This window comes from Melospiza georgiana, chromosome 5 (assembly GCF_028018845.1).
Source record: "Melospiza georgiana isolate bMelGeo1 chromosome 5, bMelGeo1.pri, whole genome shotgun sequence".
Taxonomy (NCBI): domain Eukaryota; kingdom Metazoa; phylum Chordata; class Aves; order Passeriformes; family Passerellidae; genus Melospiza; species Melospiza georgiana.
This window is the reverse complement of record NC_080434.1, coordinates 71,916,830-71,940,447: the sequence shown is the minus strand read 5'-3', so window position 1 is coordinate 71,940,447 and position 23,618 is coordinate 71,916,830. Positions and strand designations below refer to the sequence as shown.

Sequence of the window (23,618 nt, the reverse complement as noted above, 5' to 3'; positions counted from 1 at the left end):
TCCATCATCCCCCATACTCCACAAGCTGCTAGCTTCTGTTTCATTTTTCATGAATACCTAGAAAAGAGTAATAAATTCAACTTCTGTGGGCCTGTATTTTCTGTATGAGTTTGTGAAGTGATGCTGTAACCCTGTGTCTGGATGAGTACTAGAGAACTCATTTCAAAACTCCTTTCTTCTCTCTTCAAAGCAACACCTGCAACATCCTCCCAACAACTTTAATAAAAGACTGGAGCTGGTATCTGTCATGATTCTACACTTCAAATCTTAAATCTGATCAGGTGTAAGCACCAGGGTCCCAACAAAACTGTCTTTTACACAAGCAGTATAAAAAGCAACAGATGACAGCAGCACAGCAGCTTGAGACTTACACTCTCCTTTCCAATGTCAGGGGCACGCCACCTTGTTCAGCTTGAGTTTGCCCTTAAAAAGAATTATTGCTGCTCTGCCCTCCCCTGAAGGGCCATAAAGGAAACGTGAGGAACTGCAGTGTGCTAGACCACCCCAGCTTCAAAGAGATCAGGAACCCAACACTGTTTGCTGTGCCATCACACAGACCCTGCCTCTGAAGACAAGCAAACTGAAAGACCACAGTTACTTTAATCACAGTCAAACAAGACTTGGGGTTTTGAGATACAGAGATGCCAGCCTGCTCTGCTGCCATGGTAACAGACTTTTAAAAACTGTTCTCCTTAATAAAAAACCCAACTGCACAGTGCTTTAAGAAAGACTTTATTTTGACATTATTCCATCCCCCTCTTTTACATGGCAAGTTTTATTAATAAGACTGCAAGTCTTCTGAAACTTAAGCGCAGTGCTTTCTGAGACACTGAGAAACTGCTGCTGCTGCTACCGAGCCCCTCACTGAGCTCCTCGAAACTAACAGCACCTAAGGGAGGGGATTAGTGCCAAAAAACATTTCCCAAAGCCTTGCCTTTCCAGAAACAGGCCCAGCACAGTCCATCAGCCACCATGGCAGAACTGGCACTTGTATGTGGGCTGCAAGGCAAGGCTTTGGTGGTGGGGGCTACAGGGGTGGGCAGAACCCACACTGGAGCAGGTGAAAAGTGTGAGGGGTCCTCCCCTGAGGAGGAGGAAGTGGCAGAGACAAGAGACAAGGTGTGATGAGCTTACACACCCCATTCTCCCCCTGCAACACTCTGGGCTGGAGGGAGAGAAAATCAGGGTGAAGAAGGGAGGGGTGGGGAAGGTGTTCTTCAGATTTGGTTTTATTTCTCCTTATCCTGCTCTGCTTTTATTGGTAATAAAACTGGTTTTCCTGAGTCAAGTTTGCTTTGTCCACGATGGTGCCTGGTGAATGATCTCTCCCTGCCCTTATACTGACCCACAAACCCGTTCAACAGATTTTTCTCTCCCCTGTCCAGCTGAGGAGGGAGGTGACAGAGTGGCTTTGGGGGGCACCTGGCATCCATGCAGGGGCAATAGCAGAAGCTTCTTGTAGCACTTAAGGAGACCAGGATTCAAAGTGATCTCTGCTGGACCCTGTGTGTTTCCTCCCCTGGCCCTGCATGGACAGGATGGTTTTGTAGAGAAGGACACAGAGTCCATGTGAGACACTAAGGCACAGAGCAGCTCCTACAGGAAAAGAGCCCAAAACAGGAGGAGAACAGAACATGGCAAATCACAGCCTCCTCTTTCAAGGATGCAGAGAGAGAGTGCACGAAACATGCAGTGAGTTTGACAAAGATTAATAGTTACCTCCTTATGAAGCACAAAGTCCAGAAGAAATTAGGAAATGAGATGTCAGTGGCTGTGCTGCTAGAGGAATGATTTGCTAAACTGTCCAAATTGCTTTATATAGATAAAGATATAGCCTGAAAGTTAAAAAAGGCTCTAGGGCAGAATAATTAATCTTTTGTGTATTGGGCAGCTGAATTCCAACTAAGTTATCCATTACCTGAAACTGCTATTTATCTAGGCACTAGAGTTGATCCATTTTATTATCTGTAAACAGCAGAACCCTTCAACAGCCAATACAATATATGCAGTGGGCCATATGCAACTGAATTACAGTCTCTCTTCCTGCCCTTATCCAGACCCAAGTGGTGAAGGGTCCAGACCACAAGATTTGCAAGAAAAGGCTGAGGGAACTGCAGTTAGTTAGCCTGGAAAAAAAAGGAGGCTCCCTTTTTTTTTTGTTCCCTACAACTCCCTGAACAGTTTTAGCCAGATGAGAGGAGTCAATCTCTTTTCCCAAGAAACAAACAACAGAACAAGAAGGAATGGGCTCAAGTTCTATCAGGGAAGGTCTGGATTTGCTGTAAGGAAAACTTTCTTCACTGATGGGATGGTTAAGCATTGGAACAGGCTGCCAAGGGCAGTGGTGGAGTCACCATCCCTGGGGAGATGTAAAAGCTTTGTGGATGTACCACTTCAGGATGTGGTTTAGTGGTGACCTCAGCATTGCAGGGTCAACGCTTGGACTCTAATTCTGTAATCTTAGAGGGGTATCCCAACCTAAACCATTCTGTTATTCTACTGTAAAGAGAATAAAAAACCAAAGGCAATGGGGATGGTAAAAAGCCTTTCCAATATTGGAGCATTTTGACTATGGCTGTGAGCATGAGATGAAAGCTGGCTGTACACAGAGCACTCTGAGAAACTTTCCTGGCTTTGCTCAAGGCAGAGCATCACCTGAGGACTGCTCTGGGAGCTCTGGTGTCACACAAGCCACAGCATCCTGCTCTGCAGCTGCTCACGTGTCCCCTAAGGGAAGCTGTCATCCTCCAAAGGGTCCTCAGAGCAGTGAAAGGACACATGTCAGCACTTCCTCAGGGCTTTGCTGTGCTAACTCCAGGTGTCAGCAAGGCAGCCACCCAGCTGCAGATACAGGAAGGCTTTTGGGCTTTTTAATTGAGCAGGACACCAAACTAGAGGACAGAAGATGTGCAGTTTGGATAAACACATAACATCACTTGCCTAAGCAACAGCCCTGCTTGTGATAATGGTATGATGGTCTGCATCACACTGACCACCAGCTCACCTCAGGCAGCTGTCAGCAATTCTCCTTTTCCTCAGCTTTACCATTCCCTACTCAAAAAAGTTGGTTGTGTTTCCTATAAAAGCACAGCTTTCAGCTATCAGGGTGCTTTAAAACAATTAAGTCTTTTGCAGATGACTTTTTGTCCATTACACAACATTAGAAGTTTATTTTCAGGAGAATTGTAAATTATGTTTTAAGTTTCACCAAGAAAGCAACAAAAATCTCTACTCAGAAATCCACAGGTGTCTCTAGTGAAGTTTCCCAAGCCTGTAACCTCTTCTTGCACATGTGTGTGTTTCCAGCAACAGAAGTGCAAAGAACCACTTGTGCCATCAGGAATGCTAATCCATCCATGCAGTTACAGAGTGGTCACATGTCGCTGTCTCGGCTGTTTTATGGCCTGGAAAGGCTCGGGGTGGCCTTGGGCAGCCCGCGCTCCAAAGGACAAAAAGAGGCTTCAGGTGTTTTCTCGTTCTCCGGTGTTTATTAGTTTTTATCTAAAAGATTTTCTCTGGGCCCGACAGAGGTCTGCACAGCAGCCAGCCATGAGCACACTGAGAGCCCCCGGGGCAGTCACCTATCTTTATACTTGAAATTACGTATACAATATTTATCATTTTTCCCCAATACCTTTTACCCTTATTGACCAGTGCACTTTTAGTAATAACCAATCCCAAAGTGCCACCACCACCACAGAAGATGGAGGCCAAGAAGAAGAAGAAGGAGGACAGGACACGCCCCAATTCCTCCATCTTACTTCTCTGGACCCCCCTGTACAGAAATCCTAAACCCTGTGTCTTACACTCTAATTCACTTATCCCTTCACCATTCACCCCAGTGAAATCCCCCCATCCTCATACAGGTGTCGTCTCCTGTGCAGGATCAAAGTCCAGCCACCAGACACTTCTGGCAACATCCCAGGACCTCCGAGCCCCCCAAGGGTGGTCTTGGTGACTCTGCACATCAGTCCTGAGCTGCTGAGATCCCACAGTCACATCCATTCCTTCCTGCAAACACAGGCTCCACTCCCCGTGATGGCTCTGAGCCTTCTCTGCCTCAATTGCAATTAGAATTTATCTTCCTTTGAAGTACAATTCTGGACATTCACTTCTTATTCATGATGAGCTTTTCCAGGACCATTTAAGACACTGATCTGTCTCTCTCTACCCGCAGGCAACAGGGAATCACATTTCCTTCCCCTGCAGTGGAACGGAGATGGCAGCTGATTCCCTGTCACGGGATAGCTCAGTGCACAGTTTTCTCAGCTTTAAACTGCTCACCTCCAGCCTTCAACAACAAAACCACTGTTATCAATCCCCACATCTTGTATTTCATTTAGCACAGTTTAATTTCGTGTCTGTTATAGAAAACCTGTATGACTGAGAGCCAGCTGATGTGCCAGTCTTTCTCTGCAGGAATGACACCTCCAACTATCTAAGCATCTGGTGGTTCTGCAGGTCTCAGCAGTACAGAAAAATAAAGGTCACTACAGGACACCAGAATGCTCTTCCAGACAACTAAAATGATACCAGTTTACCTACAAGGAAATGCATTTTCCCCACTTTAGTCACCTCAATAACCAGACCACTGATTTACACTCTGCCTGCTGGAGAACAGTGGCAATTCAGTGCTTTACATCTGCTCAGAACATATCACAGCCAGAAAGTGATTTTACAGCACAGATATATATTTTAGAAATTTTTATTCTTTCCTGAGTAAAACTGTCCTTTAAAACCCTTTTGTACCCACTCAAACACCTCAGAGAACCAACCTGCTATTCTGTGTACATGGAAGTCTGACTCTCCTGGATGGTGCACAGAGACTGTTCCAAGTACTGAGCAGGAAATACTCTTTCCTTTGCTGGTGTGTCCCATTCCAGATCTTTCAAGATGCACCCAAAATTAAGAGTTCAAATCACTATGTGAACTGGATAGAGGCATGCATGTTTAAGCAGAATTCAGAACAAAGACATTTTCTCAGAATGTCTGTGTAGTTTGAAAAGCATCTCCTTTTTGTTTGGCCAGTGAATGTTAGCAGAGTCAGAACACTTTTATCCAGGATTAATATAAATTCCTAATATTCATCACTGCATTTAACAGCTGCTGTAATAACCTCTTCAGTGAAAGCACTCAAGTGTCTGACAGTCTGAAGTGTTCCCCACCCATATCCAAGACAAACACTATCAGCTTTTCCTTGGATGGTATTTACAGACAGTGACTCAACTGAAAAATAACTATAATAGAAAGCCATGAGCCAAACAAACATGTAAGTTTTATTCAAACTAATAAAATCCTGCTCTAAGTGGTTGGTGAAACTTTGCTAATTCTTTCAAAGCCACTGTTCAGTTATTTACTCTCCCTGAACCTCTGGGAGGGCACACAACAGAACTCACAATTCAAGCCCCTCAAAGGGCATTCTGACCTCTTGCCTTGCCCTGACCCATTTCAATGTGGATTTTGCATTTTCTTCTATTCCAGAGTGTAAGAGGTCAAAGGATGGGAATTGCTGAGTTTCCTGTTGTGCTCCCAAAGCAACCCAGGACAGATCTGGGCTCCTCTCTGCCTTGTCTGGGCACAGAGGCTCCTTATCCAAAGTGCAGGCAAGTCTGTACCTCAAAGTGAATCCCAGGTGTCTGGACACCTCACAGCAGAATTCTGTATTTCTTTTGGGAAATCAAAGCACTGAATATTGGGAAGAGTTAATGATGCAGATAAAGGGAGGGAAAAAGAAGGAAGATACACTCATACTGTACATTAAATTCAGTCACTAGTGGAGTTTTTTGAGGTTTCAAAATCCTTTTCCAACTCACTGCTCTAAGCAAAAAAGGAACAATCTGCTCCAAGTCTCTATGGGTTCACTTCAACAACAATGCAGTGAGTTTTCAGATGACTTCAGTATAAAACTTCTTCACCTCTCCATATTTCTCTGGAGAAAAAAAACATAATACAAGGCTTTCCATAAAAATATGCCACTTCTATGTCCAAAAAAGATGACACAGATGTCTAGGCTTGTAGAAAAGTTGGTTTTATGTGGCTATCACAATAAAAAGATATATTTATATGTACATCTCTATATTCATGCATACACATAATGAAATACAAAGGTCACGAGAGTCTTTATTGGAACAAGGATGTTGACAGATTTGGTGACATGGCATAATCAAATGATTCCATTTTTCCAGGATACAGTGGTATGTTTACTCTGCTATAAATGTCAGCCTTGGGAGCTGAAACTGATTTTGTCCCATGATCTTCAATGGCTCAAATAAGGAAATAAGGTGCTTACTTAGGGATTAGTCTGGAACAGCCCAAGCCTACCAGTGATCATTGAGTCCATCCCAGTGCAGCCTCTGCCCAGAGCACTGAGACAACTCTGATTGGTGCTCATTAAGTAATTTAGTATAAAGCTTGCAGGTAAAAGAATTAATCATCCTCGTCAACAAACTGTGCTGTGAACCTTTCCCACTGCTTCTGCAGCAGATCTCTCTCTCACTATAATTAACCATCGTTATTTCAACACGCTGCTTCTCCCCAAAGTATTCTTGTCTAAGTATGGACAGTGTATTAATTACAAACCCAGATTTTAAAGAGCAAAGTGGTTTTATTAAAATTAAGCCCCCTTTTAGAAAAGTTGTGATTCCATGACTTTACTGTGAATTTCATCAGGCAATCTTTGTGTGCAGGTAACAGGAAAACTTGGACTTGTAACCAGGCTTATATAAAAAAAGGTTTTCCATTTTAAAACAATGGACAGGGAAAGTTTTTAAATTCTCACACACAAGCCTGAACTGCAGAGTCAACTTCTCAGCATTGACACCCTGACCATGATTTGTTTATGCTGGAGTTTAGAGCCAAGGAAAGAATTTTAGCATTTTAGTTACCCAGACACACAATTAATACTTGAGCAGCCTTTCCTTTCTAATTGATCTGGTTCATATGACAAATGATGAACATCTCACTTGTCAGTGTCTTAAGCAGTAGTTTCAAGATCTGAAGTGTTTGACAGAGCTGCTGGAACATTTGAAATTTCACTGCCTCACTTTCCTAATTAACACACGAGCTCCAGACAGCCAGGTTGACATTTTACAGTTAGGTAAAGGAAGTTAATACAGTTCTGTTAAACACTGAAAGTTTGAAGATCTAAGGTCTATTCTTAAAAGGCACTTGGGAATTAAATTCATGCTTTTGCACCAGGACTTGGAACTACAGTTCATTGTAGTCACACTTGAGATAGTTAAAAAAACCTCATCAAAACAATTCAGAGCCAGCAGCACACTTTCCTTGCTCTGAAAGAACACAGATCTTTGTCTCTGCAAGTGTAACGCAGAGTTTCTCATCTGCCATTTCTTGCAAGAAGATGTAATTTAACAGCTTACATAATGTTACTGCTTTATGATGAACACTGTGGTTGCTAGCACAGAAACCTTTGTTACTTCAGAAATGCTGGAAGAGGAGGGAAAAGTCTCAAGACTCAGTTTGAGAGACTAAAACTCAACAGGTGACATACTCACATCAGTATTTTGACCCAAACCAGAATTTTCACAGCAATTTTAATGAGGTGAATTACTCAAGTAAGTATTTAGATTCACTGCATGAAGTCTTTCAGCTGATTACTGACAGCAGATTAAATATTTAAATATTTAAATGCAGTTTATTCAGAGTATTCATCACTTTTCATCATGTTTCTTGTTAAATTCTGTCTTAACAGCATTTGTTTACATGACAGTAAGAAGTCTAAAAAGGCCCATATTCATAACACTTCACAGCTTCTGAAAGGCCAAAATGACCTTTTCCTTCCAAAATTAGTTCTCTCATGGGCTCTGCCAAAATCCCTCAGTGTCTTTGGCCACAGCTGTAGAAATGAAACTATTTGAAAGCCCATCTGAAAGCCCAACTTCCTCCATCCATTTTAAGTGCTCTTTAAAAATGTAATTTTTAAAGAAATTACACCCTACTGACCTGTAATCACACAAGGGAATTAAACACCACATGGACAAACTGCATTTTTTTGTTGTCTAAGCCCCAACCTTTCATTTCTACAGTCATACCATGTTGGAAAAATATCAAAACCCTGGACAGACAGTTGAGTGACAGAATCTATACTTGCAAAAACACTTCTATCATTAGAAATGCTTGCACTCCCAAAATCTTTAAAAACATGGGCTTGTGACTTAACTTGTAGTGTAAAAACAAAGTTATATTTGCACAGATTTCAAACGTGTGCTTTTCATAACCACTGGTTCCATTTTCATGTGGTCAGCAGAAACTACCTGCAGCAACGGGTGACAGGCCAGTATTTCATGTATCTACTGCTGAGAACACTTGTGAAGGATCACACAATCACTGACACCCTCCACCTCACAGAACTCTTACTCTTCACAGCTCTCCTGTATTCTTTTAGATTCTCTTAATTCAGTGCTCTTAAATGTATTTTGGGGGGAAAGTTCTTCTTTCCTACGGGGTTTTTCCTAAACCACAAAAATACACCTGAACGAATCTCACAAAGCTGCATCCATAAATAAAATTCTCTCTCAGAAACAAAGGAATGTGAGTAAGAATTTGTATTACTTCTGCAACCTGAGATATTCATCAGCAGCTCTCACAGCAACAGTCCACGTCTTTCCTTTGCCTTCTTGACACCAGAAGAGAGGTCATGGCCACAGAGAGCAACAGAGAACCACAAAAGCAGGAATGAATAATCCACAAGCAGCCTGAATAATCCTGAAGTCAGCTCTCATTCTCTCATGCTCACTGTGCAAAGGATGATGCAGGATGGCTCATCAAACCCAACCATCCCTGGCAGGGAAGGACTGTGTACTTCTGTGGTGTGTTATCATCCCAAATTAACTCCTGGGGTTTTTGTTCCTCCTAATTCTAGGGGAGAGTGAATCAGAGATCTCCCCAGTGCAGGAAAAGGTAAAAAAGGGAAAAAAAAAACAAACTTCCTTCTAATTTTTAGCCTAGTTTATTGAAACTGATGTTGGCCAATGGCACCAAACAAGAAACTGAACTACATTTTCTTCTTACAGTTCATCAGAAAGAAGTGATGCAACCCTCCAGCACTCAGTACTTCAGGGTGACCTTCAGCACTCTGTTTAATTGCTAACACATTCTATTTCACAGGCAGCCTGCTTATCTAGTATAAAACACCCAAAACAATCCTTTGTTCATTTATTAAGTCACAAGGACTTTTGCTTTTCTAGAGGGGAAAAAAAAGCCAGTACTTGCCAAGACACAGCCTAGTAATACATGGCAGATGATCCTTTCATTTGCTTGAAATTACAAGTAACTTGTTTTCAATCAGCAATTACACACAATTCCCCAACTCAGTTACATCATCTGGTTTGATAGTTATCAAATACATCAGTCCCAAGGCTGAAATGCTGACACACTCCAGTTTGAAATGGCTACATGATGTAAGCACTCAAAACAAAAAAGTTTGAGAATAGTACTGACAAAGTTTTGTAAGTGTTTGTTCCATTATCTAACAGCTACCAAACAGGGAGAAAACTGCATTTCTTTTCTTATAGACAACTGTACTTTTGAATATTTAGTCAGGAAGGAAATTAAGCCTTACCTCTGGTTTACTGAGGCTGGATGACACAAGAGAACCTGATCCCACATCCAGATCCCACTGTTTTCTGCCACTGTTCTCTGGATCCAGTGCAGCAATCCGTCCATCCAAAGTGCTGATGATCACCAGAGACCTGCAAGGGGGAAACAGTCACAGTCAGAACTGCAGCAGGGTGGATTTCCCCTTTTAGCTGCCTTTTATGCTCAGTAAAAACCAACCCCAACCCTTAAGTTAAGTCTCTGTATTCTGCAGAAAAGCAATTCAGCTGGGTAGCTCTACCCAGACCAAGAATGGAGTAGAAGAGCTGGATGTCATACACCAATTTCCATGCTGTAAGACACTTTCAGAGCTCACATTCAGGGGAGTTTGACTTTTTGCAGTTGACTTTTGCAGTTGACTTTTTGCTCCTGCATGCAAATGTTACCACTAAAATACTGAATGAGATCATCTTTTTGGAGATATTTATACAAACAGTATGGATCTCACTTCTTCCACTCCCTTCCAAACTGAGCTTTCAAAGCAACCTAAACCCAAATCTATTAATCCAACCGACCAGGATGTAAGAAATATGAAGTTGCAACTAAGTTTTCAATAATTCTGGATTAAACATCAAATTTCTAGGACATTCTGTAAGTCTCTGAATAAAAAAGTCCCTCCAAAGGCACACACAGGGCACTACAAAAAACTTCCAGCACCTGCAGACCATGAAGAAATGAAAGTGGGTTTTGCAGCTTTGGCTTTAAGTAGCCTGGTGTCTGGGATACAGGGCCATGGCAGGCTGGCTGCTGATTTCCACAGTGCCTGAAGCTCCTCAGGTTCAGTAAATCTTGTTCCTTACAGAGCTGTACAATTAGAATAAGCATTTCTGGTTGGGCTAGAGCCCCAGCATTAAAATAAACAAACAAAGAAAATAAACAACACATCAGAGACAAAGCACTGACAAGGCATTTCTGAAGGGCTTTTTTTTTTTTTTTTCTTTGAAGATTGTTTCTCTCTGACCTGAAAAAGCTGAGATTGTGGTGTCAGTTTGGCTTGCAGCAGCTCAGTCTTCAAAGGCTGAGGGAGTAGAACTTGATCACTTTTCAGGCTGCCTGCACTGAGGGGGGCTGGATCCAGTGACCCAGAAGGACCTTTATAGTCACTGATTTCAATGAGAATAAGAAACTGTGCAAATAAAGTGATGGGAGATTAACCACTTTCAGGTGAGGGTGAAAGGGCAGGGGGCTGGTGGTGCACACACAGACATGTGTATTAATCTTTACTTTAAACAATAAGGGACAATAAATTATTGTCTAGAGCTCTGGCCAAATATTTTCACTTGTCCAAAGTTAATGGTGTAGTAACACAGAATTTAGGGAAGGAATGATGGGGGTTATTAGTTTGCTTTAAGGATGGAAAAAACTGAAATCATGATCTAGAATCATGTTCAGAGAGAGTGGCTCATGACATCAGCTCCAGCTAAGGTCATGTAAAACATGGCTGGTTTACATGTTAAAGTAACCCACAGCATTTATAGATTTTATAATGCTTAGAGCACTACACTACTGATAAAGAGAAAAATAAAGAGGTCTTTAACCTGTTCCAAAAATGCCAGAGCAGCTCCTACTTCTGAAGGTGGCCAAACATCCCATTCCTCAAAAAGCTAAGTTTAAGAGACTGTTAGAAAAATCCCAATTGTGCAAATATTTGCTCAGTAGGAGACATAAGTTTTTATAAGCTGATTGCAAACGCTTTTTCCAACTGCATGGAAACGTAGACTGGGTTAATAATAAACCAGATTGCAGGAGATTGACTATTTTCAAGTACTGTAAACAAGTGCTCACACACTGAAGGCCTTGGACACATATTTAACACAATCTGTTTGCTTTATGGTAAAGCAATTTATCTGAAACCCTCTAGCACTGCATAAGAAAATATTATTCCAAGGGGGTCTACTTAAATTTTATGTTGATCCTCCTGACAACTAGGTTATAAAAAGAGGTAGAAATGCAGCTAGAATGAAGGGAATTTTGGCAGAGAAGACAAATCCTGAAATCACTGTGAAATGTTTTCTTCCCTTGTGCTCCCATTGTTTTCCTTTATCTAACTCTTCCTCTTTGACTTCTCCCTCAAGTACCAAATGTTTCATGCCTTTGTATCTCACAGTTCTGTGTTATCTTCCCCCAGCAGACACAAACCTCAGCCTTCCCTTGGAGTTCCCTCGCTGTTTAAGGCTCTCCAGCACCACCCAGACAGTGGTTTTGGGATCTGTGCTGCCCCCTGACCTCCAGCCACACAAAGGGTGCTGTGAGCACTCTTCAGTTGAGGTTCAGCTGATTGGGAAGGAGGAGGGAGTGTGGGGAACCCTGGTGCCAGCAGCACACCTTGGAGGAACTGGTTTAACCAATTGTGCACATGTAAAAATCCTGGCTGTGCTTGGGTGCAGGGGCACTCAGGGTCAGTCCCAGCTGGGGAATGGACTTTGTTTCACTCACTGAGCACACAGGAACAGATCCAGCCCAGCTGTACCTAAATCTTAGGTGTGGCTACCTTTAGAACTGGAACTAGGTGTAAGAAAAACATCCCTTTCTCTCTGCTTTTTAAATAACTGATTCATTTTCAACTAAATAGCCACATTTCTGGTTCTGTTGGAAAAGAAATGAAATTTAGCAAAATGTTTAATTATAGTGAGTTGTGTGTGAACTGGTTTGTTAAAAAGTAGTTTTGTAGCCGTTGAAAGTGTGTTGGGTTTTGTGTGTAACCCAGCAGGCAGTCTTAGGGATTTAATAAATATTTAAACTAGTGCAGGAAAGTAAGAATGCTAACCTGTCTGGAGGCAGCATACAATGCTCTTAGAATAAGATAAGCAGAGGATTATTGATCTTGTTTGTGAACCAAGGAATGTATCACAAGGGGTCTGTGACCAGGCAAGGGGAATGGGGAACTGTTTCTTGGAGACTTTGTTGTGAATTGCATGGATAAGAGGGAAGCATCCATACGTGAATTTGGGGGCTTGGGTTTTAGGGACGTGAGCCCTTAATAAAGCACCCACAAAACTTATCCGAGTTTTGTGTCATTTATCAATTGGGCAACAGTTCCAGCTTCATCTTGCTCTTCAGTGATACCACACACCAGGAAAAAAGAGCTAAAACTCTTCACTTTTCTGATAAAATCCTTCATTCCTTACTCTGTTTGTGTGAGTTAAAATCTCAGTACCTGTTTTCCTCTTCTCTGATGGACTGCAGGAAGTTAAACCCCATCCCTTGAACTCTGATTGGTGCAAGAGCTGAAATTTGTGCCCAACACTCTCTCTAGTGTTTCTCACTGTCACATTTTCCCTTCCCTTTCTCTGTGAGCTTCCAGTGCTCGCAGCTTTGTGTACTGGGAGCACGAAGTGGTGACCAGAGATCTTTCTCCTGCTCAGGTAGTCTAGTCAAGCACTAAATGAACACACTATGATAAAAGCAATTTAGGCAACTACTTCAAGAAAATATTTCAGAGCTTTAAAACAGGCTGATGGCTTGCTTTTTGTCACCCCACGGTGCCACTGTGGCTTACTGCAGTGTGTTATGGCAATTCTTACATCAAAATCTTACAAACATGAGGTGAATACAGCCACAGTTGCAGAACAGAGTCCTTTCAGCCACCTGTCTGCCAGCCTTTGTCAGGGCTGCAACTCCTGTAATTCCATTACATCAAAAAGTGTGTATTTGATGTGTCCTTGGGCCAACTGATGGACAAACAGAAAGCAAAAGGAACTCCTGACTCAGTTTCTATTGTGGTTGGGCCTGATAAACTCTTATTCTCTGAAAAACAGCACCTATTGCTGGCTCTGTTTACATCACTTCCTGACTGGGGTGAAGCTGAAGGACCCAAGATGGCATCTTCAGAACACACAGCTTTTCTGAGAACACTACTTAACCCTAACCCTTCCCTTCTGAGAAGGGAAAACACAAAATATTACCCAGCTCCAGGTCAAAAATCACAATTTTAACACAAAGGATAGAGACAGACAGCATCAAGGCTGTGTCAATCCTTGCTGACAGTAAGTCTCAGACTATATCAGGGAGTGAATCACATCACAGGCATACTAAAGAAAGGACAAAAACAAACCTATGACCAATACCACAAAATTATATTTCAGTAGTCTCCACAAGCCTGGACCAGAACAAAAAAGATACAAAAAGAAATTACTCAAAATGAGGCAGTCACTTAAATCCTGGGATGATCCCACACCTGAAAAGTAAACATCATTAAATTAAAACCTGCACTTCTCCTTGCCTTGAGCTGCTGGTGCAGAATGTTTTGTGATGGAGAAAAAGAAAATCCTTCTGGGCCCTTACAGATGGCCAACAGCAGGACTAAAGCAAGGGGCCAGTTGATGCAGCATGCAGAGATCCAGAGATCAGAGCAGCTGGCACAGAACAAGCCAGTGCTGTGCAGTGAGGGTTTATGTGCACTCTGTCACCATGAAAGCACATCTGGACACATCTCCCTGACCCCAACCACCCAAAACCAGCTCTGTGCCTGAAGGAAAATGTTTAAAATGTTTTCTTACCACTTCCTATCCTCTTGTGCTCACAGACAGCAACTTGTTGTTCCAGGGCAGTGATAATGTCTCCCCCTTTAAACGATGCAAAATATCTACTGCAAACTTCCACAGACACTGGCAAAAGGCCAGCCCTGGGCCTTGGAACCTTTGTTGGTGCCCACAGTGACCACAGCCCACTCTGGGAGATCAGGAGGCCTGAGCACAGCACTGCTCTACCTCAAAGAAGTGAAGGTGTGATTTACCCACCAACAAAAGGGCCAAGACAGCAAGGAGAGTTGTGAGCAGGACAGAGGAGGAGCAATTCTTCAGTTCACCCACACCCTTTCACTGCACCAAACTTTGCATTTATTCAAGTCAGTTGTTTTTGTTAGAAAAACAAAGCAGAACTCATGGTCATCGTGGTACATTTACCACTGTTCCTGTTTCAGTTTAAAAGGATCATCAAAGCCTCAGAAGTCCATTGGGCCATTGCAAATATGTTAAACTTGCACTCTGAGCAGCCATTCCAACAGCAAACCCTGCATGTCTGTATGCAAAGAGCACAGTAAGTCACTAATCCTCCTCTTTTCTTTTAGAAAAACAAAAGAAATCTTCAAACCAAGATGATGATGTTCATCTGCCCACAGCAGAGACAGTTGGGGTTTTGATTTTGTTCTTTTTTTTTTCCAGATTATACTGACCTCTGTATTGCCTGTGTATTGCTGAAGAACAATTAGCTGAGATGAGTGGAAATCTCAGAAACAGAGATTAAAAAATAAATGCACACAAACACTATGGCCAGGCAGCCATTCTATTTTTATTTGATGACAGCAAATCTGTTCCTACATGCTAATCAATTACAGAGCAGCTACATTTAATCTCAGGCTTAATTTACTACATTGAACATCTTTAGTGTATTCTACTTAGCTCTGGAAGACAAACAGAAAATATATTTTTAAAATTTTCCTAGGCTAAACAAACAAGGGTCCTATCAAAAACTGCATACAGCAGAATTGCAATAAAGCAGGTGGTATTTTGATCACCTCATACACAAAAGAATGATCCTGTTGCTAACTGGTGAGACTGTCCTCCAAGAAAACAGGGTGCCAAGTTATCAGCCGGTTTCTTGTTTGAAGTGAATGCTTGGGCATACTAAGAACCAGCTTTGGGCTATTCATTTTCATGTTTTCAAATACAGCAGGCATTCAGTCATGCTGTTCTTCCTTTACACTCTGGCTGTGGCTTGTCATCTCTTCGTTACCAGCCAATTCAGAAGCAGACTGGAATCAGCTCACTAACATTTCTGCACTTGAGTCATTCATCTAAGTCTTCCTTCTGCCGGAGCTTCTCGCCACACGCAGTTATTAAGGATTTTATTTCCCTTTCTTATATTCTGAAACTTGTTCATCAATTTGCCTGGCATGTTTGGCTCCCCCTCAGGCACACCCCAGTGGCTGCGCTGAACAGACAATTAAGTACTCGGGGGAACTGCGTTTTCTTTAAAACAAAACGATGACAGAAAAGGACAGCGTGCTCTGAACAGCTGCGAGCTGCGGGCATTGGGCAGAGTTTACACTGCAGATGCTTTAGGGTCTCCTTCCCGCAGGCACAGAATGGGAGCAAGGCAAGGAAGGGATCGAACGTGGTAATAGCAGGGTAAGCAGGCGGGCCAGATGTCGCATAGCGTGACATCCGGCAGCTTGTTTGTCTAAGAACTAAGACACCCTTTCTCCTTGCTAACAACGGCGCAAAGAACGAGCACCTCAGCGCTGGTGAGGTCCCGAAGCTCCTTTTGCTCACTGTCACTGCCTCGCCCTCGGTCCAGCCCGTCCATCCACCCCTGCAGCGCCAGCACGGGACTCATCCCCTCCAGCCCTCCTCCGGCCCGGGGACACTGTCCTGCGCGTCCCACAGCCCAGCCCCACGCACCAGCCTGCGACACCCGCATTTCACCGCTTTCCCAAGCACGAATCCATCTGCGATAACCCTGCAAGCACAACTCTGCCTCCTCCCCTCTTCCCGCTCCAACACTCCCGAGCCATCCCAGCGCCCTCCCCGTCCAAGGCCGCTCCTGCACGGGCCCTTCCCCACACACGACCCCCGGGACGCTGCAGCCCTTTCCCCACGCACTGCCCCCTCCCCAACACCGCCAGCTGCTGATTCCCAGCCCAGACACAAGGGTGTCCCCCCTGGACACTGCACCCTTATCCTGAGGCGCTGACCCCCACACCGGAGCCGATCCCCTCCCCAGCACTTCCCCGCCGGGACCACTGACCCCCACCCCAGTCACAGACATCCTTCAACAGTCCGGACACTGACCCCCATCCCTGTATCCACTGATACTCCCCCGAACTAGAGCCAGGCACTGACTCCCGACACTCCTCAGCCTCCCCAGGCACTGACCGCACCTCAGCCGCCCCACACCGACCCCCATCCAGTTACTGACCCCCAGCCAGCCACTGACCCCCCTGAGGAACCGCAGTCCCCGACAGCCACCCCAGGCACCGACACTCTCCCCAGCCAACCCCAGGCATGACCCTCACCTCAGACAGCGACCCCGCACTCTCACCCGGGCACTGAACCCCCCCCCTCAGCCCCAGGTACTGCTCCCCATCCCAGTCACCGCTCCCCATCCCAGTCACCGCCCTGCCCCGCTCACCTGCTGCCGGTCCGGGCCTCTCCGCTGCCCTCAGCGTCCGGCTCTCCGGGCCCTGCAGGGGCCACACCGCCCTCATCGTCCTCCACTGTCACGTCCGCAGAACCAGCGGGCAGAGCGGCGGGAGCGGCGGCCGCCCCCAGCCCGAACGCGGCCTCCACAGCCGCGGCATCGCTCGGCGGCGGCTCCGGGCCGCCCGCCGCTACCCCGAGCAGCACCAGCAACGCAAAGGCGGCCAGAGCGCTGCGGCCCCGCGGCCCCCGCATGGAGGGGCCCGGCTCGCCCGCCGCCGCCACCCGTTAGGACATGAACGCCGCTGTCGCTGTCACCGCTGTCGCCGCCACAGAATGGGCGCCCGCCGCGCGCGCAGCCCTGCCCGCCGCGCCACGCCCGCCCGCCACGTACCGGCACCCCGCGCGCACCCGCCCCTGCGAGGCGGACACGCACCCCATTGGTCGGCCGCCACGCCGCTCAGCCCGCCGCTCCCTTCTGATTGGTGCGTTCGGCGGCCGGAGGCGGGGAGGAGCGGGGTGTTTGTCAACAGAGCCCGCCGGGCCAATCGGAGCCACGCCGCTCTCTCCCCCCTCCTCTACCGCCGCGCCGGCCAATCGCCGAGCGCATGATTCACCGGCCCGCCCGCCGATTGGCCGCCGGCTGGCGCGCGGGCGGCGCGGCCCCGCCCCTTCCTCGGCCGGGCTGGAGACGTGGCTGTTCCTCGGCGCCGGCAGGGCGGGGCCAGCGGCGCGCACCACCCGGCGCGGGGGGAGCGGTGCAGAAAGCGCCTCCCCCCAGACCGGAGCGGAATGGAACCGTCGGGCGGGAAACGGGCCGTGAGGGAGGGAGCGCCCGGGGCGGCCAGGGCGGAGCAGACACGGCGCTGAGTGCCCCGGGGCCGTGGGACACACCGGGGACTCGCTCGGCTTACCGGTCTTGTCCAGCCGAATTGATTCTATCATTCGGTGGTGCCCCCCCGGCTGTTTGGGCGGTACACGTAACCCTAACCCTGGTACCGAAATGGGCCCTTTGCTGACCCCAGGTGACCTCACCCCAGGTGAGCCCAGGTTTGTGAGTGCTTTCTGTGCCCCCCAACCCCAGCACACACAGCCCAGGTGTGGTAGCAGCCCCAGAAAGCCCCTGGGTACCTTGAACTCCTGTTCCCTCCATGTGTTCACAGATCTGTCGTGGGAAATTGTGAATGGCCCATCCCTGGAAGTGTTGCAGGCCAGGCTGGATGGGGCTCTGAGGAACCCGGGCTATGGAAGGTGTCCCTGCCCATGGCAGGGGCTGGGACGAGATGGTCTTTGAGGTCCCTTCCAGCCCGAATCATTCTGTGAGTCTCTGTTCATTGTATACTTGATATAAACAATATATATGATATATAATTGCCCCCTTCAGGGTTAGTTTTCCCCCAGTTTTTTCCAGATCAGTTTACCATATTTTGAAGAACAGTCCTTTGTCATCCTGATGGCAGCACCCGACTGATGAGGATGTCATCTGCAAATTGCATTAGGGCTGATTTTGTATTTACTTCCAAATGACTAATGAAAATATTGATTACGTATGTGTGCAGTACAGCACATATGATCCTGGAGGGTCCTATCAGACATAGCCTTATTCAATAGTGATTTATAACCACTTATAAAAAAATAATCTCTGTGACCAGTGTTTAATGTATTCTTCACTGATGCTTTATTACCCTGTTTAATTAAAACATTGTGCAGTTCTAAGTAAAATTGCCTTTAAAAGTTTATTACAGCTTTCCTTCCTTTCGGAGGAAATTGAATTGTTTGTTGTCTTTTAGAAGCATGAAATGAGATTTCTATTAGACTCTGACTGGCATTACTAATTCTTTAATGAGTGACATAACACCCTTTTCTGCTGTTTATCCAGAACATTATCCACAGATATGATGTTATTAAAGCTACATTTCCTCCATATCATGCAGCCTCCTCTCCTGAAGACAGGCACCACCCTGGCACTTTTTCAGCCCCCTAGAATTGCCCTGGTCAATCAGGGCTCACTAAGGAGGAATGTCAACACACAAGTCTGCAGTCAGCTGTTTCCAGCCTCCTGGGCCACAGTTATCCCTGGAAGACAAGAGCTCCACTGGTCACTAATGCACTGAAATGAATCACAGCCCTGTCAGGTGACCCCCACACAGGGATCCTCCTGCTTCTTTACAAACACAGATCATAAATGTTCCATGAACACTTCTGCATTGTTATTGACATTTTAATCATGTCCATCTAGTAATGGGCCTGTACCATTCACTTGTAGTTTTCTGGGATTTAGCCTTGCCAGCTATGGATTTCCTTTGATGTGCTTCACTTCCAATAACTACTCAGTTTCTCATTTATACCAACACTTCCTTATTTCCTGCTTTCTCCATTTTGGCTATTTCTTTTTTTAATTTTACTCACACTCTCCAGTCCATTAATAAAACAAGAGTTGTCAATGTTTTTTCTCTCTTGAAGTTGTGGCTCTTTGATTGCCCAAAGAATTCTTTAAAAAGAGCTCATAATTGTAATTTTTAGACTTCTACCTATTTTTTTTCTTCCTGCTTGCACTCCTATTTTCTGATGATTTGGAAATACATGTCTTTTAGAGCACCAGGTGTATGCAAACCCAGGTCACAAACACTGCACCCCAGCCAACCACTGAATTGCAATCCAGGGATCTTTGTTTGGGTTTTTTTACTTCCCTCATTATAACAAAGTCCAAAAGAACTTACCCTGTGCCACCTGCCAAATGGCACATGTCATTTTTAGTAACTTAAATGACATTTTATTACTGTACCCATATGTTCTTGTGCTACTATTTTCTTAATTAGGTAACTCCTCTCTCTTGAGTGTCTACCCGTTCAAATGTTTATAAAGAGCAATCAAATTCCTTGTTTCTCTGGGCAAACCAAGCCAAAGAAAATTCTTCTCTTACACATTTGGCTCTCTGCTCTGACTTGCCCACCCTTGCACCTGTCTCCATTTAAATTCTTTTTTTTTTTTTTTTTGCATGGTGATGTTTGGAACAGTCACACTGAAGGGTAAATTTAGTTACATTTTAAACTCCATTATATTCCTGGACAATGAAGAAAAGCTGATTCCATGCCATTTTTACAGTAACTCATCTCTTGTCCCACCAGTCATTTGAGGGACTCAGAGACACAACCACAGACCCCAGAAACTTCCAGAATATCGGGATATTCATGACTAGAGTGGCACCTGTGCTGGGTGAGGAAGGTTTCTCTCCCTTGAGGAGAACAAACGCCACAGCATGACCTCATTCCCTGGCGTTCCCTCCCACCCCCGCCCCGAGCAGGAGCAGCCTCCCAATCGCAGCCTTTCCTTCTGGGGAGGATCTGGCGCTTCTCACCAGAGCACACGTTTCCTTCTAGACTCCTCCTCCCTTCCGTGGCACCGAGGAATAATGAATAATCATCAGAATGCAAAGAAGCTATTATTTTTTCTTGTTTTGGAAACATTGCTCCAAAGGATGGACAACGTTATTCTCGAATCCTTATGACAAACGTGGCGATGCAGCCCTATAATTTTCTCTCTGTATTAAAAATTTTTTGCCAACAAAACCAAACTTCCTGCTTTTTGCAAAGCATGACTCACATCCTCCATTCTGTTTTGACTGACATAAGAGATCTATTTCAGTCATATGACAATAACTTCGGATCTAACTAGCCACTTGTGTGGAAATCAAAGCCTGTTCTTGCAGGAATGATGTTTTACATAACTGCACTGAAGAGCTGCCTGCTTTTCCCGAATGACTCGCTCCTGGAAGAGCGAGGCGCGGCAGTGAAAGCCCAGCGTGCCACCTCGCGGCTGCCCTGTGCCCAGGGCCGTTCCCAGCGCCTCCCTTTGCCAGGAGAATGCAGACCTCCCAAAATCTGCCCGTGTTGTAATTAGCACACCGGCACCCCTGCTGATGCCGTGTCCAAGCAGAATAAAACCGAGTAATTCTCCACCCGACGGATCAAACCGGCGACAGGCAGGTGTCATTCAGAGGAAATGTCACTGAACTGGAGTTTGCAGGATAAAAAATTAGATTGCAGGGATGTGACAGGCTTGGAGTGCTGCTGCCAACCAGAGTTTGTCTGGGAAATCTCCATCTCCCACTTGGTTCCACTAGTGTGTTGGTGAAGTTTTACTTTCATGGGTGTTGGATTTTAGCTGTTTCATGCCCAATCAGTGAGAGAGGAGTAGTTAATTGGATCAACCCATCTGCCACGCAGGGGGCTGTGCCTTCACCAGGATTTCACTCGGGTTAGAATGCACTTTTCCAGCTGGTTTAGGCTGGGTCAAGCCTGCCATGGGAGATGGTCCCACAGCCTTCCCTCTCCCAACTGATCAATCTTGCTGCCTTCCTCAGGAAAGGTCAAGGAAAACTGACCTTGATTTTTTGGTTGCTTTACCTTTCAGAAAGAGCAGCTCTCTGCCAACACATGGAAGTAGCAGGAAAACTTGGCAAGTGATGGACCATAAGGTGGGAATGCTCCTTTTTTTTTCCTGTCTTAGACCAGGGCAGCTTAAGCCAGTTACAGAACTCCCTTTCAGAGAGATATATTAAGTTTGGCTGACCCAATTCAACCTCACTCACCTGGCAAGAAGAAGCTGCCTGTTCTTGCCTTCGTGGCAAGGTGAATCAGCACAGGGTGGTGGCAATGCCAGCAGCAGCACAAACTGCAGCCAGGCTGCGTGTGGATGGTGAAAGCAGTGAAGAGCAGGCTCTTCCCTTTTTGTCAACAGCAAGCTGTTATCTCAGCTACCATGTAATTTCCCTAGCATGTAATTTCAGCCTCAGATGCAGAATCCAGCGCCCGCAGTCACGCAGTCGCCCTGGCAGCCTGGAAGGGCTGAGCTGCTCCTTTCCTCAGTTCCTCAGCGTGGTTCTGGTCAGGGTTAACACCTCCTAGCTGCTGTTTGACAGGTGGAATGTCTGTTCAAAGCAGCTTCAAACTGCTCCTGGCACTGAAGCACACAGGGTGAGTTGGCTCCTGGAGAAGCTTTGACATGGGACAAAACCAGGCTTGTACAAAAGGACTTTGAGCTGTTTGCAAACAGAGCTGGTCATTGCTGAAATTCACAGAAAATACGTTTCTAAACTGCCCAATACCAATTTTTAGTGCACAGGCAAGGCTCAGCACAGCATAAATGAAAGATTTTCTGCTTTCACTGGAGCTGTAACTCACCAACAGATTCAGATAAATTGCTAACAGAAAGGTCATTATCTAGAAGTGGAAATGTTTGTGTTTCCCCAGGCACTGCAAGATGTTTTTCAAGCCAAAGCCATCAGCCATTGCTCTGAGGGTACAACAGGTTTATCACCCCACACTTGTGCACTGACACTGCCCACAACAGTGGGATTTCCCAGGATGGGGTTCCTGAGTCAACACAAAACCCTAGTGACTGTTCTTCATTTCAGTCAAATACTTAGGATACTGGACAGAATCATCATAGGATCATGGAGTGGCCTGGGTTGGAAAACACCTTGAAGATCCTCTCGTTTAAACCCCTGCTGTGGGCAGACACCTTCCACTTCACTAAGTTGCCCAGAGCTCCTTCCAATCTGGCCTTAAACACTGGGGCAGCCACAGTTTCTCTGGGCAACCTGTTCCAGTGCTTCACCCCCTCACAGTAAATTTCCTCCCCTAATATTTAATCTAAACCTCCTCTCAGATTAAAGCCATTCCCCCTTGTCCTGTCACTACCTGCTCTTGCAATGTCTCCCCAAGCTCAGTCAGCTGCTCCTTCAGTTTTACCCTTCTTGCATCGTGGAAGAGCACAGTGCTTGGGTCTGATTCCCTCTGAATATATATCCCACTAGATGTGTGTTTTCACCCTTTCAAATGGGTAACTTGCAGGAAAAATCGTTGCCAGCTGGCAGAAAAACACTGAACCACTGCACAGAACCACGTGCAGCTCTTAAAATCGAGTCACCTGCTCCGTACAGAAAGGTAAGGCCTCACCGAGATGAGATAAGCCCGGGCAATGATAATAGAGCCTTTGTTGAAATCCCACCCCATTGTTCAGGGGCTGATGAGCCGGCCCAGGGAGAACAAAAGGAAATGTTTCTAGTCCTTGAAAATCACAGCAGAATCAGAGGTTGGCAGCAAAAGCGAGCCAGTCATACACAGAATTAAAAAAGAGAAGTCAGCGGCAGCTTTTCTGTTGAGCAAATAAAAAGATTATTCTCTACGAATTGTGGCCTGGCCTTGGAGTGAGTAGTGAAGGGGTAAATACCTGCAATTCTCATCCCTCTTTGTGGGATTGCAGCTGGAGAGAGACTGAGGTGCTTGTGAACGGTCCTAATGTCGCTCACAGGAGTGAAAATGCTGCTGTAGAGGGACTTCAAGGTTGCTGTGCCTCTCTAGTATGTTTCAGAAGCGACTTAATCAAAGGTCAGCCCAGGCTAGAGGGGAAAAAGATGGTAAATAAAAAACGGCTCTGTGTGCTTCAGGACGGGAGATCTCCGAGGGGTTTTGTCCTGACCCTCCTGCAGGGTGGAGTAAGGACTAAGTGCTGGTTGATACCATGTGCCCAGAGGACCCCTGGCATTTTTCATGTCCATCTTGCTAATTTCGAGGGAGATCGTGCTAAAGTTTGAGTGAAAGTCCAAGAAAGGCTCTTCCTCAAAAGCTGTGACAGCCCGGCCAGAGTTGCAGTAACTCCCTGAGCTCAGTGCATTGCCTGGCCTCCTGCAGGGGCTCTCCCCGCCACCATCCTTCCTCCTCCCCAGCACTTCCCGGCGGGACACCCCGCATCCCTCTGCTCTTGGTGGAAATGCCTGAACCTTTCCAGCCTCTGGAAATGGGTTTCTCGGGACTTAGCGAGTACTCAGTACTTACACATCGATGCAACAAGTGGCTCCGG

The 23,618-nt window shown here is 45.7% G+C and overlaps 1 protein-coding gene across 1 annotated transcript in view; it reads right to left on the bottom strand.

The window, feature by feature from the left end:
* Positions 1 to 17,009, bottom strand: part of EIF2AK3 (eukaryotic translation initiation factor 2 alpha kinase 3) — a 43,658-nt gene extending 26,649 nt beyond the window's left edge. Inside the window, exons 1-2 of the mRNA XM_058024008.1 lie at positions 16,747 to 17,009; positions 9,581 to 9,710 (exon numbers count right to left, since the gene is read on the bottom strand). Of these exons, the coding sequence (XP_057879991.1) occupies positions 9,581 to 9,710; positions 16,747 to 17,009 (393 nt within the window). The remainder of the gene's footprint in view (positions 1 to 9,580; positions 9,711 to 16,746) is intronic.
* Between the last annotated feature and the right edge of the window lie 6,609 nt (positions 17,010 to 23,618).